The sequence below is a fragment of the Oncorhynchus nerka genome, linkage group LG24 (assembly GCF_034236695.1).
Source record: "Oncorhynchus nerka isolate Pitt River linkage group LG24, Oner_Uvic_2.0, whole genome shotgun sequence".
Taxonomy (NCBI): domain Eukaryota; kingdom Metazoa; phylum Chordata; class Actinopteri; order Salmoniformes; family Salmonidae; genus Oncorhynchus; species Oncorhynchus nerka.
The window spans coordinates 6,562,475-6,576,843 of NC_088419.1; the positions used below are offsets into that span (position 1 = coordinate 6,562,475).

Below are 14,369 nucleotides of genomic sequence, written 5' to 3' on the forward strand. Positions count from 1 at the left end.
AGGTCTGGAGTAGTAAAGGTCTGGAGTAGTAAAGGTCTGGTCTGGAGTAGTAAAGATCTGGAGTAGTAAAGGTCTGGTCTGGAGTAGTAAAGATCTGGAGTAGTAAAGGTCTGGAGTAGTAAAGGTCTGGAGTAGTAAAGATCTGGAGTAGTAAAGGTCTGGAGTAGTAAGGGTCTGGAGTAGTAAAGGTCTGGAGTAGTAAAGGTCTGGAGTAGTAAAGATCTGGAGTAGTAAAGGTCTGGTCTGGAGTAGTGAAGGTCTGGAGTAGTAAAGGTCTGGAGTAGTAAAGGTCTGGAGTAGTGAAGGTCTGGTCTGGAGTAGTAAAGGTCTGGAGTAGTAAAGGTCTGGTCTGGAGTAGTGAAGGTCTGGAGTAGTAAAGGTCTGGTCTGGAGTAGTAAAGGTCTGGAGGAGTAAAGGTCTGGTCTGGAGTAGTAAAGGTCTGGAGAAGTAAAGGTCTGGTCTGGAGTAGTAAAGGTCTGGAGTAGTAAAGATCTGGAGTAGTAAAGGTCTGGAGTAGTAAAGGTCTGGTCTGGAGTAGTAAAGGTCTGGAGTAGTAAAGGTCTGGTCTGGAGTAGTGAAGGTCTGGAGTAGTAAAGGTCTGGAGTAGTAAAGGTCTGGTCTGGAGTAGTGAAGGTCTGGAGTAGTAAAGGTCTGGTCTGGAGTAGTGAAGGTCTGGTCTGGAGTAGTAAAGGTCTGGAGTAGTGAAGGTCTGGAGTAGTAAAGGTCTGGAGTAGTAAAGGTCTGGAGTAGTAAAGGTCTGGTCTGGAGTAGTAAAGGTCTGGAGTAGTAAAGGTCTGGAGTAGTGAAGGTCTGGTCTGGAGTAGTAAAGGTCTGGAGTAGTGAAGGTCTGGAGTAGTAAAAGTCTGGAGTAGTAAAGGTCTGGAGTAGTAAAGGTCTGGAGTAGTAAAGGTCTGGAGTAGTAAAGGTCTGGAGTAGTAAAGGTCTGGTCTGGAGTAGTAAAGGTCTGGAGTAGTAAAGGTCTGGTCTGGAGTAGTAAAGGTCTGGTCTGTAGTAGTAAAGGTCTGGAGTAGTGAAGGTCTGGTCTGGAGTAGTGAAGGTCTGGTCTGGAGTAGTAAAGGTCTGGTCTGGAGTAGTAAAGGTCTGGTCTGGAGTAGTAAAGGTCTGGAGTAGTAAAGGTCTGGTCTGGAGTAGTAAAGGTCTGGTCTGGAGTAGTGAAGGTCTGGAGTAGTAAAGGTATGGAGTAGTAAAGGTCTGGAGTAGTAAAGGTCTGTAGTAGTAAATGTCTGGAGTAGTAAAGGTCTGGTCTGGAGTAGTAAAGGTCTGGAGTAGTAAAGATCTGGAGTAGTAAAGGTCTGGTCTGGAGTAGTGAAGGTCTGGAGTAGTAAAGGTCTGGAGTAGTAAAGGTCTGGAGTAGTAAAGGTCTGGTCTGGAGTAGTAAAGGTCTGGTCTGGAGTAGTGAAGGTCTGGTCTGGAGTAGTAAAGGTCTGGAGTAGTGAAGGTCTGGAGTAGTAAAGGTCTGGAGTAGTAAAGGTCTGGAGTAGTAAAGGTCTGGTCTGGAGTAGTAAAGGTCTGGAGTAGTAAAGGTCTGGAGTAGTGAAGGTCTGGTCTGGAGTAGTAAAGGTCTGGAGTAGTGAAGGTCTGGAGTAGTAAAAGTCTGGAGTAGTAAAGGTCTGGAGTAGTAAAGGTCTGGAGTAGTAAAGGTCTGGAGTAGTAAAGGTCTGAGTAGTAAAGGTCTGGAGTAGTAAAGGTCTGGTCTGGAGTAGTAAAGGTCTGGAGTAGTAAAGGTCTGGTCTGGAGTAGTAAAGGTCTGGTCTGGAGTAGTAAAGGTCTGGTCTGGAGTAGTAAAGGTCTGGAGTAGTGAAGGTCTGGAGTAAAGGTCTGGTCTGGGAAAAACAAATCGTAGTAAAAAGGTGAAAGCACCTTGATCAAGGCCAGAGAACTTCCGAGATTTGCTTTCTATGAGGAAGTTTGAGTCCACCTCGCAAAGGGAGGTTAAATCATAACACTGTGACTTCATCGTGGTGTGCACTCTCTTTCGGTCTACAATCGATGCTAAGCACATCAACCATTACTCCTCATAGCTCCTCCAGCAGTGCCATAACACAGCCCTCCAAGAGTTGGAGAATCATTTGAAAATATGAGTTAATAAGTAGGAAGTGTAAAAGTCTGTAGCGTGGCCAGCCAAGGGAAAGATGCCGTCTGCAGCGAAGAGACAAGTATCGTACCGTTCATACCATGCCTGCTGCTTGGCTCTTTCCAGAGAGCATCATTAGTCCTACGATGAGACTATTAACAACTACACCAAGTATGACATTATGTGAATCTTACACCTCGACTGTAGTTGACCTATTTTTTTTACATATTTTTTTACAAATGTGAAAGAGTTTCACTAGAGCTTCTGAAAGTATTCATATTCAGTAGAAATGTAATGGGGGGGGGGTCCAATACTGAACCACACAGAGGACTACTGTCACCTTAAAGGTTTCGGGACGATTGTATCGCGACACACAGTATTGTGGCAAGGAAAACAGAACATGAAGCGGATTTAACTCGTTTCGGAAAACAGCCCTAATGTTGGAAACAAATATCATTATGTTGTGATCCAGAGTCTCATTTATTTCTATTCCAAGCTACAACGCACATATTTTACATATAGCAGGTTTTTAAAGGAACAAATAGTTTTGGCTGCATTGTGCTTTTTTAAAATATTTTTATTTTATTTTTTACCATGGACAGAAAATATTACGGTACTGACAGCCCTACTTTTATACACACTACAGGTGATCATTGTTTCTTAGGATGAACAAGATGGCTGCAAAGCAACGTGGTTTAGATTGTTGAACCTTTGAACCCTGTGAAACTATCATGTAATAGTTTGTAAACAAGACATAAATGCATCAGTCTTTTGCTTGTTTACATTGGAGATATTTTACCAGGGGCTGTTCTAACTAGAGATATTTTACCAGGGGCTGTACTAACTAGAGATATTTTACCAGGGGCTGTTCTAACTAGAGATATTTTACCAGGGGCTGTTCTAACTAGAGATATTTTACCAGGGGTGTTCTAACTAGAGATATTTTACCAGGGGCTGTACTAACTAGAGATATTTTACCAGGGGTGTACTAACTAGAGATATTTTACCAGGGGTGTACTAACTAGATAGTTTGGAACTCGGTAGTGAATGTTGCAATCGAGGACAGACAATTTTTACGCGCTACTTCAGCACTCGGCAGTCCCGTTCTGTGGGACTGTGTGGCCTACCACTTCGCGGTTAAGCTGTTGTTGCTCCTAGGCGTTTCCACTTCACAATAACAGCACTTACAGTTGACCCGGGGCAGCTCTAACAGGACAGACTTATGACTGTGCTACATTGAAATTCACTGAGCTCTTCAGGAAGGCCATTCTACTGTCAACGTTTGTTTATAGAGATTGCATGGCTGTGGGCTCGATTTTATACACCTGTCAGCAACGGGTGTGGCTGAAATAGCCAAATCCACTAATTTGAAAGGGTGTCCACATACTTTTGCATATATAATATTTTAATGCAGTCATCTCGGTTTTCACTATATATTTTACCTCTTGGGAATGTCATTCAAAAACATAATGTTAACTTTCACTGCTATGCGGATGACACACAGCTGTACATTTCAATGAAACATGGTGAAGCCCCAAAATTGCCCTCGCTAGAAGCCTGTGTTTCAGACATAAGGAAGTGGATGGCTGCAAATGTTCTACTTCTAAACTCGGACAAAACAGAGATGCTTGTTCTAGGTCCCAAGAAACAAAGAGATCTTCTGTTGAATCTGACAATTAATCTTGATGGTTGTACAGTCGTCTCAAATGAAACTGTGAAGGACCTCGGTGTTACTCTGGACACTGATCTCTCTTTTGACGAACATATCAAGACTGTTCCAAGGACAGCTTTGTTCCATCTATGTAACATTGCAAAAATCACAAATCTTCTGTCCAAAAATGATGCAGAAAAATTAATCCATGCTATTGTCACTTATAGGTTAGACTACTGCAATGCTCTACTTTCCAGCTACCCGGATAAAGCACTAAATAACCTTCAGTTAGTGCTAAATACGGCTGCTAGAATCCTGACTAGAACCAACAAACGTGATCATGTTGCTCCAGTGCTACACTGGCTTCCTGTCAAGGCAAGAGCTGATTTCAAGGTATTACTGCTAACCTACAAAGCATTACATGGACTTGCTCCTACCCATCTTTCCAATTTGGTCCTGCCGTACATACCTACACGTACGCTACGGTCACAAGACGCAGGCCTCCTAATTGTCCCTAGAATTTCTAAGCAAACAGCTGGAGGCAGGGCTTTCTCCCTTTCTCCCAGAGCTCAATTTTTATGGAATGGTCTGCCTACCCATGTGAGAGACGCAGACTCGGTCTCAACCTTTAAGTCTTTATTGAAGACTCATCTCTTCAGTGGGTCATAGGATTGAGTGTAGTCTGGCCCAGGAGTGTGAAGGTGAACAGAAAGGCTCTGGAGTAACGAACCGCCCTTGCTGTCTCTGCCTGGCCGGTTCCCCTCTTTCCACTGGACTTTCCGCGAGTCTTACTTCCGGGTTGGAGCGAGCGGTCGCATCCGAGCGCTTCGGTCTGCAGGTAGTATAACTTTTCATTACATTTCATTACATTTCATTATAGTACAACGGTTTGATTTGTCTAATCTTAGCAATTTCTTCTTAGCTAGCTACATAGCCGTCTTTGTATCAAAGATAATTGCGTAATTATCGTATTTCGTCGTCCTAACGTAGTCTACACTGCTATCTGCCCAGCAGCTAGCCAGCTAGCAAACGTCCACCGTCTTCCGAATACCAGCACTGTAAAAAACTATTACACTCAACTGAACGACTTGATTAGTGTAGTGTTAGCTAGCTACATAGTTGTCTTTGCTGTCTTCGTATCCAAGATAATTGTGTAGTTTAGAGTGTGTAGTCTTAGAGTGATTATCTTAATTTACCGAGGTTAGCTAGCCAGCTATTTGTCGTCCTTAACGTAGGAGACACTGCTAGCTAGCCAACAGCTAGCCAACGTCTACCGAATAGAACTTCCTCACTCAACAACCCGGTCGCATTCGCTCCACAGGTAGTATCACATTTTCATTTCATTTCATTACAGTACAACGGTTTGATTTGTTTGATCGTAGCTAGCTACATAGCTAGCTACATAGCCGTCTTTGTATCAAAGATAATTGTGTAGTCTAGAGCGATTTTCTAGGTTAGCTAGCCAGCTATTGTCGTTCTTTTAACGCAACGTAACGTAATCAACACTGCTAGCTAGCCAGCTAGCCCCCGAATAGCAGCACTGTTGAAGTCAACTCAACGGAACGACTTGATTAGTGTAGTGCCAACAACGCAGCCACTGCCAGCTAGCCTACAAAGTCAACAACGCAGCCACTGCCAGCTAGCCTACTTCAGCAGTACTGTATCATTTTAATCATTTTAGTCAATAAGATTCTTGCTACGTAAGCTTAACTTTCTGAACATTCGAGACGTGTAGTCCACTTGTCATTCCAATCTCCTTTGCATTAGCGTAGCCTCTTCTGTAGCCTGTCAACTATGTGTCTGTCTATCCCTGTTCTCTCCTCTCTGCACAGACCATACAAACGCTCCACACCGCGGGGCCGCGCCACCCTAATCTGGTGGTCCCAGCGCGCACGACCCACGTGGAGTTCCAGGTCTCCGGTAGCCTCTGGAACTGCCGATCTGCGGCCAACAAGGCAGAGTTCATCTCAGCCTATGCCCCCTCCAGTCCCTCGACTTCTTGACACTGACGGAAACATGGATCACCACAGATAACACTGCTACTTCTACTGCTCTCTCTTCGTCCGCCCACGTGTTCCGCTCGCACACCCCGAGAGCTTCTGGTCAGCGGGGTGGTGGCACCGGGATCCTCATCTCTCCCAAGTGGTCATTCTCTCTTTCTCCCCTTACCCATCTGTCTATCGCCTCCTTTGAATTCCATGCTGTCACAGTTACCAGCCCTTTCAAGCTTAACATCCTTATCATTTATCGCCCTCCAGGTTCCTCGGAGAGTTCATCAATGAGCTTGATGCCTTGATAAGCTCCTTTCCTGAGGACGGCTCACCTCTCACAGTTCTGGGCGACTTTAACCTCCCCCACGTCTACCTTTGACTCATTCCTCTCTGTCTCCTTCTTTCCACTCCTCTCCTCTTTTGACCTCACCCTCTCACCTTCCCCCTACTCACAAGGCAGGCAATACGCCGACCTCATCTTTACTAGATGCTGTTCTTCCACTAACCTCACTGCAACTCCCCTCCAAGTCTCCGACCACTACCTTGTATCCTTTTCCCTCTCACTCTCATCCAACACTTCCCACACTGCCCCTACTCGGATGGTATCGCGCCGTCCCAACCTTCGCTCTCTCTCCCCCGCTACTCTCTCCTCTTCCATCCTATCATCTCTTCCCTCTGCTCAAACCTTCTCTAACCTATCTCCTGATTCTGCCTCCTCAACCCTCCTCTCCTCCCTTTCTGCATCCTTTGACTCTCTATGTCCCCTATCCTCCAGGCCGGCTCGGTCCTCCCCTCCCGCCTCCGTGGCTCGACGACTCATTGCGAGCTCACAGAACAGGGCTCCGGGCAGCCGAGTGGAAATGGAGGAAAACCCGCCTCCTGCGGACCTGGCATCCTTTCACTCCCTCCTCTCTACATTTTCCTCTTCTGTCTCTGCTGCTAAAGCCACTTTCTACCACTCTAAATTCCAAGCATCTGCCTCTAACCCTAGGAAGCTCTTTGCCACCTTCTCCTCCCTCCTGAATCCCCCCCCACACACCCCTCTCTGCAGATGACTTCGTCAACCATTTTGAAAAGAAGGTCGACGACATCCGATCCTCGTTTGCTAAGTCAAACGACACCGCTGGTTCTGCTCACACTGCCCTACCCTGTGCTCTGACCTCTTTCTCCCCTCTCTCTCCAGATGAAATCTCGCGTCTTGTGACGGCCGGCCGCCCAACAACCTGCCCGCTTGACCCTATCCCCTCCTCTCTTCTCCAGACCATTTCCGGAGACCTTCTCCCTTACCTCACCTCGCTCATCAACTCATCCCTGACCGCTGGCTACGTCCCTTCCGTCTTCAAGAGAGCGAGAGTTGCACCCCTTCTGAAAAAACCTACACTCGATCCCTCTGATGTCAACAACTACAGACCAGTATCCCTTCTTTCTTTTCTCTCCAAAACTCTTGAACGTGCCGTCCTTGGCCAGCTCTCCCGCTATCTCTCTCAGAATGACCTTCTTGATCCAAATCAGTCAGGTTTCAAGACTAGTCATTCAACTGAGACTGCTCTTCTCTGTATCACGGAGGCGCTTCGCACTGCTAAAGCTAACTCTCTCTCCTCTGCTCTCATCCTTCTAGACCTATCGGCTGCCTTCGATACTGTGAACCATCAGATCCTCCTCTCCACCCTCTCCGAGTTGGGCATCTCCGGCGCGGCCCACGCTGGATTGCGTCCTACCTGACAGGTCGCTCCTACCAGGTGGCGTGGCGAGAATCTGTCTCCTCACCATGCGCTCTCACCACTGGCGTCCCCAGGGCTCTGTTCTAGGCCCTCTCCTATTCTCGCTATACACCAAGTCACTTGGCTCTGTCATAACCTCACATGGTCTCTCCTATCATTGCTATGCAGACGACACACAATTAATCTTCTCCTTTCCCCTTCTGATGACCAGGTGGCGAATCGCATCTCTGCATGTCTGGCAGACATATCAGTGTGGATGACGGATCACCACCTCAAGCTGAACCTCGGCAAGACGGAGCTGCTCTTCCTCCCGGGAAGGACTGCCGGTTCCATGATCTCGCCATCACGGTTGACAACTCCATTGTGTCCTCCTCCCAGAGCGCTAAGAACCTTGGCGTGATCCTGACAACACCCTGTCGTTCTCAACTAACATCAAGGCGGTGGCCCGTTCCTGTAGGTTCATGCTCTACAACATCCGCAGAGTACGACCCTGCCTCACACAGGAAGCGGCGCAGGTCCTAATCCAGGCACTTGTCATCTCCCGTCTGGATTACTGCAACTTGCTGTTGGCTGGGCTCCCTGCCTGTGCCATTAAACCCCTACAACTCATCCAGAACGCCGCAGCCCGCCTGGTGTTCAACCTTCCCAAGTTCTCTCACGTCACCCCGCTCCTCCGCTCTCTCCACTGGCTTCCAGTTGAAGCTCGCATCCGCTACAAGACCATGGTGCTTGCCTACGGAGCTGTGAGGGGAACGGCACCTCAGTACCTCCAGGCTCTGATCAGGCCCTACACCCAAACAAGGGCACTGCGTTCATCCACCTCTGGCCTGCTCGCCTCCCTACCACTGAGGAAGTACAGTTCCCGCGCAGCCCAATCAAAACTGTTCGCTGCTCTGGCCCCCCAATGGTGGAACAAACTCCCTCACGACGCCAGGACAGCGGAGTCAATCACCACCTTCCGGAGACACCTGAAACCCCACCTCTTTCAGGAATACCTAGGATAGGATAAAGTAATCCTTCTCACCCCCCTTAAAAGATTTAGATGCACTATTGTAAAGTGGCTGTTCCACTGGATGTCTTAAGGTGAACGCACCAATTTGTAAGTCGCTCTGGATAAGAGCGTCTGCTAAATGACTTAAATGTAAATGTAAATGTAAAATTCTCTGCCTCTAACCCTATTACAGGGGCTGAGTCACTGGCCTACTGGTGCTCTTTCATGCCGTCCCTAGGAGGGGTGCGTCACTTGAGTGGGTTGAGTATCTGACGTGGTCTTCCTGCCTGGGTTGACCCCCCTTGGGTTGTGCCGTGGCGGAGATCTTTTTGGGCTATACTCGGCCTTGTCTCAGGATGGTAAGTTGGTGGTTGAAGATATCCCTCCAGTTGTGTGGGGGCTGTGCTTTGACAAAGTGGGTGGGGTTATATCCTTCCTGTTTGGTCCTGTCCGGGGGTATCATCGGATGGGGCCACAGTGTCTCCTGACTCCTCCCGTCTCAGCCTCCAGTATTTATGCTGCAGTAGTTTATGTGTCGGGGGGCTGGGGTCAGTTTGTTATATCTGGAGTATTTATCCTGTTTTATCCGGTGTCCAGTGTGAATTTAAGTATGCTCTCTCTAATTCTTTCTTTCTTTCCTTCTCTCTCTCGGAGGACCTGAGCCCGAGGACCATGCCTCAGAAACTACCTGGCATGATGACTTCTTGCTGTCCCCAGTCCACCTGGCCGTGCTGCTGCTCCAGTTTCAACTGTTCTGCCTGCGGCTATGGAACCCTGACCTGTTCACCGGATGTGCTACCTGTCCCAGACCTGCTGTTTTCAACTCTCTAGAGACTGCAGGAGTGGTAGAGATACTCTCAATGATCGGCTATGAAAAGCCAACTGATATTTACTCCTGAGGTGCTGACTTGCTGCACCCTCGACAACTACTGTGATTATTATTATTTGACCATGCTGGTCATTCATGAACATTTGAACATCTTGGCCATGTTATGTTATAATCTCCACCCGGCACAGCCAGAAGAGGACTGGTCACCCCTCATAGCCTGGTTCATCTCTAGGTTTATAATCTCCACCCGGCACAGCCAGAAGAGGACTGGCCACCCCTCATAGCCTGGTTCCTCTCTAGGTATCTTCCTAGGTTTTGGCCTTTCTAGGGAGTTTTTCCTAGCCACCGTGCTTCTACACCTGCATTGCTTGCTGTTTGGGGTTTTAGGCTGGGTCTCTGTACAGCACTTTGAGATATCAGCTGATGTAAGAAAGGCTATATAAATACATTTGATTTGATTTGAAGCATAATTTTTTCCTTCACTTGTTGATGACAAGTGCAAATACCTTTGCAACTTTGTATTTGTAGTCAACTTCGTTCTGATGTTATCGACAGTCACAGTCAGACAGACATCTTGACTATCTCTAACGATGCACTTGGGCTGGAGCTGAGGTTTTTATTAAGAGCCACGTTACTATCGAAGCCTCTCGGAAACACCTCGGCTACTAAAGACACATCGTAGGAAAGTTCTGAGGATGACCTTAATGCTAACAAAGGCTCTGGGAAACACCTCGGCTACTAAAGATGTGTGTCTGTCTGTGTCTGTGTGATGTAATGGTTATCTCTCACCTGAGGAGGATCTGTTTGCGTCACATCTCTCTACTGAGGTGGAATGCACAGGACAGGAGGCCAAGGGGGCCAGGGGCCAGGTGACCAGGGGCCAGGGGCCAGGTGACCAGGTAACCAGGGGGCCAGGTGACCAGGTAACCAGGGGGCCAGGTCACCAGGGGGCCTGTTCCTGTCTCAATGTTAACTGTTCCTGTCTCAATGATAACTGTTCCTGTCTCAATGATAACTGTTCCTGTCTCAATGATAACTGTTCCTGTCTCAATGATAACTGTTCCTGTCTCAATGTCTCAATGATAACTGTTCCTGTCTCAATGTTAACTGTTCCTGTCTCAATGATAACTGTTCCTGTCTCAATGTTAACTGTTCCTGTCTCAATGATAACTGTTCCTGTCTCAATGTTAACTGTTCCTGTCTCCACGGTAACTGTTCCTGTCTCCATGTAAACTGTTCCTGTCTCCATGGTAACTGTTCCTGTCTCCATGTAAACTGTTCCTGTCTCCACGTTAACTGTTCCTGTCTCCATGTAAAATGTTCCTGTCCCTCCATGTTAACTGTTCCTGTCTCCATGGTAACTGTTCCTGTCTCCATGGTAACTGTTCCTGTCTCCATGGTAACTGTTCCTGTCTCCATGGTAACTGTTCCTGTCTCCATGTTAACTGTTCCTGTCTCCATGTTAACTGTTCCTGTCTCCATGTTAACTGTTCCTGTCTCCATGGTAACTGTTCCTGTCTCCATGTTAACTGTTCCTGTCTCCATGGTAACTGTTCCTGTCTCCATGTTAACTGTTCCTGTCTCCATGTTAACTGTTCCTGTCTCCATGTTAACTGTTCCTGTCCCTCCATGTTTGCTTTTCCTATCCCCCTCGGCAAGGCTTCCCTTTCCTATCCGCCTGGGCAGATGTCCCTCTCATCCTGGTTGGGATGGAAACAGACACATCTGGCGAGAGGGACTGGGTCCACGGAGGAAAGGAGGGAGGGGAGAGATGAGGAGGTGTGGTAAGAGGAGTAGTGGGAGGAGCGAGACCAAATACTATTCCTGTATTTCAACATCCACAACTCTGAGATATCTTCTACTATTCCTACATCTTATTGATGAAACACACACACACACACACACACACAGACACAAACACACACACACACACACACATATAGATACACACTCATTGAAGTCCATGGAATGCGGAAGACAACATGAATGGGAGCTACATTCCTGAATAAGGCCAATAACAGAACTTAACTGACAATAACAGAACTTATCTGACAATAACAGAACTTAACTGACAATAACAGAACTTATCTGACAATAACAGAACTGATCTGAATTGAAGTTCACGCGCCTAAGGAGAGCATCCCTATGTCCATGTCAACATATTTAATTTATGAGATATTCCACGACGTTTACCCACTCTGTTAGCCTATCCACACACATCTCAAAAGCCCAGAAACGATCCTTCATTGGCACAACAAACATATTAAATCCTTTTTGGGGGGGGGGGGGATCACTCTGGCATTGGAGGAATAGCCCTCCCTCTTGTAATTATACAGCTTCCAAAATGACGCATTTGGCACGCTTTACAGTTATTGATCTGGCGCATATCCGAGCGCATTAACTGACAAAAAAACAGAAAAAACAATTTTCCAGGCAATATATTATATCAACCAAAACAGTATGAAAACACACCATGACTTACTGTTGTCAGGCGGCCCTTGGACAATGTTGAACTTGTATATCTCTTTAGCATAATATTCGGTCTCCGTGTTGTCTTGGCCGCAACTTTGCTGCCGGTCTCTCCCCAACTCCTCAAGCAGCTCCCGGGTACTGTTATACAAGGCCTGGATCTGGTAAGGGACCTGACTGGGTCCCAGTGAATGTGGCGGGCTGGTCGTCCGGAGCTTACTCAGTATCTGTCCCCGTATCGCCTCGACCCTTTTCCGCTTCACATGGTCTATATCTACGGTAGCGCATGTTGAGAAAGATAGGCTCGTGGTGGCGCAGTTTAAGAGTAGGACAAACAGAAGAGTTTTACCCAGATACATGATTCTGTTTCTCTCTGATTGGTTTAGGAAGCACTTCGAATAATAACAGATTACTGACGGATTCACATGTGACTAATTCCCAAGGTTCCTACGCGTAAAAATATGTTCAAAACTTTTCATAATCAAATTAATAGCAGTCTCTTAACTAACTTTTCTCTTTACTTGTATTTGTCTCCTTCATACACATACGCCCTCTCCCGAGGAAAACCGTTTCTGTTGGTTTGTAAATCCAGAGAAATCCAGGTGTATATTCGCCCATCAGACATCATTCGCCTTTCCAAAGGAATGAATTCCCCAGCGCGCGCCAAACCTACAATCTACCCATCGTCTCCATCATCGTTATAGTTACTGAACGCATATAGACACTTTACTTTTCTTTCTTATTCTTGTATTTAACTATTTTTTTTCAATTATGTCGCCCAACTCGCCCCACAAACTCTGCATCCTTCCTTTTTGTATTTGTCTTTAACAACTTCGTGCTTGCCTCTGACCCGCACGCGACTGTGCCTTGCTGCAGTCACCTTGCGGAGCTATGAGCATTCAGCATGGGCTCACTTTTTTTTTATACCGAATGCTGTGACGTTTTGATAGAGGACGGACAACAGGTTATCCAATGATTATTATATGATAGAAGTCTATATGTAGGCATTGGTTGAAGCTGTGTTAAAATTAATTCAAATCTCCTTACCGTCATATTTAAGACAAAATTACATGGATCTCTGTCCTTTGATCTGATGAGTCCAAAGATTATATTTTTGGTACCAACCGTGTCTTTGTGAGAGTAGGTGAACAGATGATCTCTGCATGTGTGGTTCCCACCATGAAGCATGGAGGAGGAGGTGTGATGGTGTGGGGTGCTTTGCTGGTGACACTTTCAGTGATTTATTTAGAAATCAAGGCACACTTAACCAGCATGGCTACCACAGCATTCTGCAGCAATACACCATCCCACCTGGTTTGTGCTTAGTGGGACTATCATTTGTCTTTCAACAGGACAATGACCCAACACACCTCCAGGCTGTATAAAGGCTATTTGACCAAGAGGGAGAGTGATGGAGGGCTACATCAGATGACCAGGCTTTCACAGTCACCTGACCTCAACCCAATTGATATAGTTTGGGATGAGTTGGACCGCAGAGTGAAGGAAAAGCAGCCAACAAGTGCTCAGCATATGTGGGAACTCCTTCAAGACCGTTGGAAAAGCATTCCAGGTGAAGCTGGTTGAGAGAATGCCAAGCGTGTGCAAAAGCTGTCATCAAAGCTGTCCATATGTGTTATTTCATAGTTTTGATGTCTTCACTATTATTATACAATGTAGAAAATAGTAAAAATAAAGAAAAACACCTTGAATGAGTAGGTGTGTCCAAACTTTTGACTGGTATTGTATATATATATATATATTATATATATATATAAGTACAAACATAACTTTAAGTGATATATTATTTTGACAGAGGTAAAAAAAAAAAAAAAAATCCGTTTAGATTTGAATGATTTGTATCCATCGATCAGCAATTGATAAAACAGGACCATGTTTGAAACAAGTGGTTTTGGGCTTATTTCAATATTACACAGGTAAGATAACAGTTGCAGAAGCCAGGAACAAAGACAGGCTCAATCTGAGCTACTGTGTTCAACACCACCAGCTGTGATTATGTTGGGAACCTACTGACCCACAAAGGATGTTGTTATGATTTCAACATTTTTTTTTATTCAAATAAGAAATAATAATAAATTAATAAATTATAAATAAAACAAAAGACAAAGCAAGCATGATGGTCTTGTAAGTATAAAATCAAAGCTTTCATTTAATAAAACATTTGTATAAAAAGGTGTAATGAGATAATGTCTTTCCGGGGTGAAGAATCCAAATCACATTTATTGTGAATGCACCTCTATGAGGATGAATCAGGCTGTTTGAGAAGGTTTGAATCCCAAGAAACCTGACCACACGTCGTTTGACGTACAATACCAATAACATATAGCTACTGTAGTAGATCAAACTGCTGTAAAACTTGGTAGGGAGAAGTAGGCGGTGGTGCATTTTTCAACTTCAGACCAATACCTCTTCTCACTTACATCGTTAATTTTTTATTTTTATTTTTTTAAATTATAGTTGTATTGATTTAGAACTCACATCTCAGATATTTCCTATTAGCCTCTCATATCAACATAATGTGTCCTTATGTAATCCTAACAGTTCATCATATTGTATATATTTCTTACCTTTTAAATTGCAAATGTTTCGTTTAATTACTTTGTT

General features: G+C 45.6%; 1 protein-coding gene across 2 annotated transcripts in view; it reads right to left on the minus strand.

The window, feature by feature from the left end:
• Positions 1–12,625, minus strand: part of LOC115123908 (transforming growth factor beta-3 proprotein-like) — a 35,023-nt gene extending 22,398 nt beyond the window's left edge. For both annotated transcript variants that reach the window (XM_065008573.1, XM_065008574.1), the window contains exon 1: positions 11,761–12,625. In XM_065008573.1, coding sequence (XP_064864645.1) covers positions 11,761–12,106 — 346 coding nt within the window. In that variant the 5' untranslated portion in view covers positions 12,107–12,625. The remainder of the gene's footprint in view (positions 1–11,760) is intronic.
• Between the last annotated feature and the right edge of the window lie 1,744 nt (positions 12,626–14,369).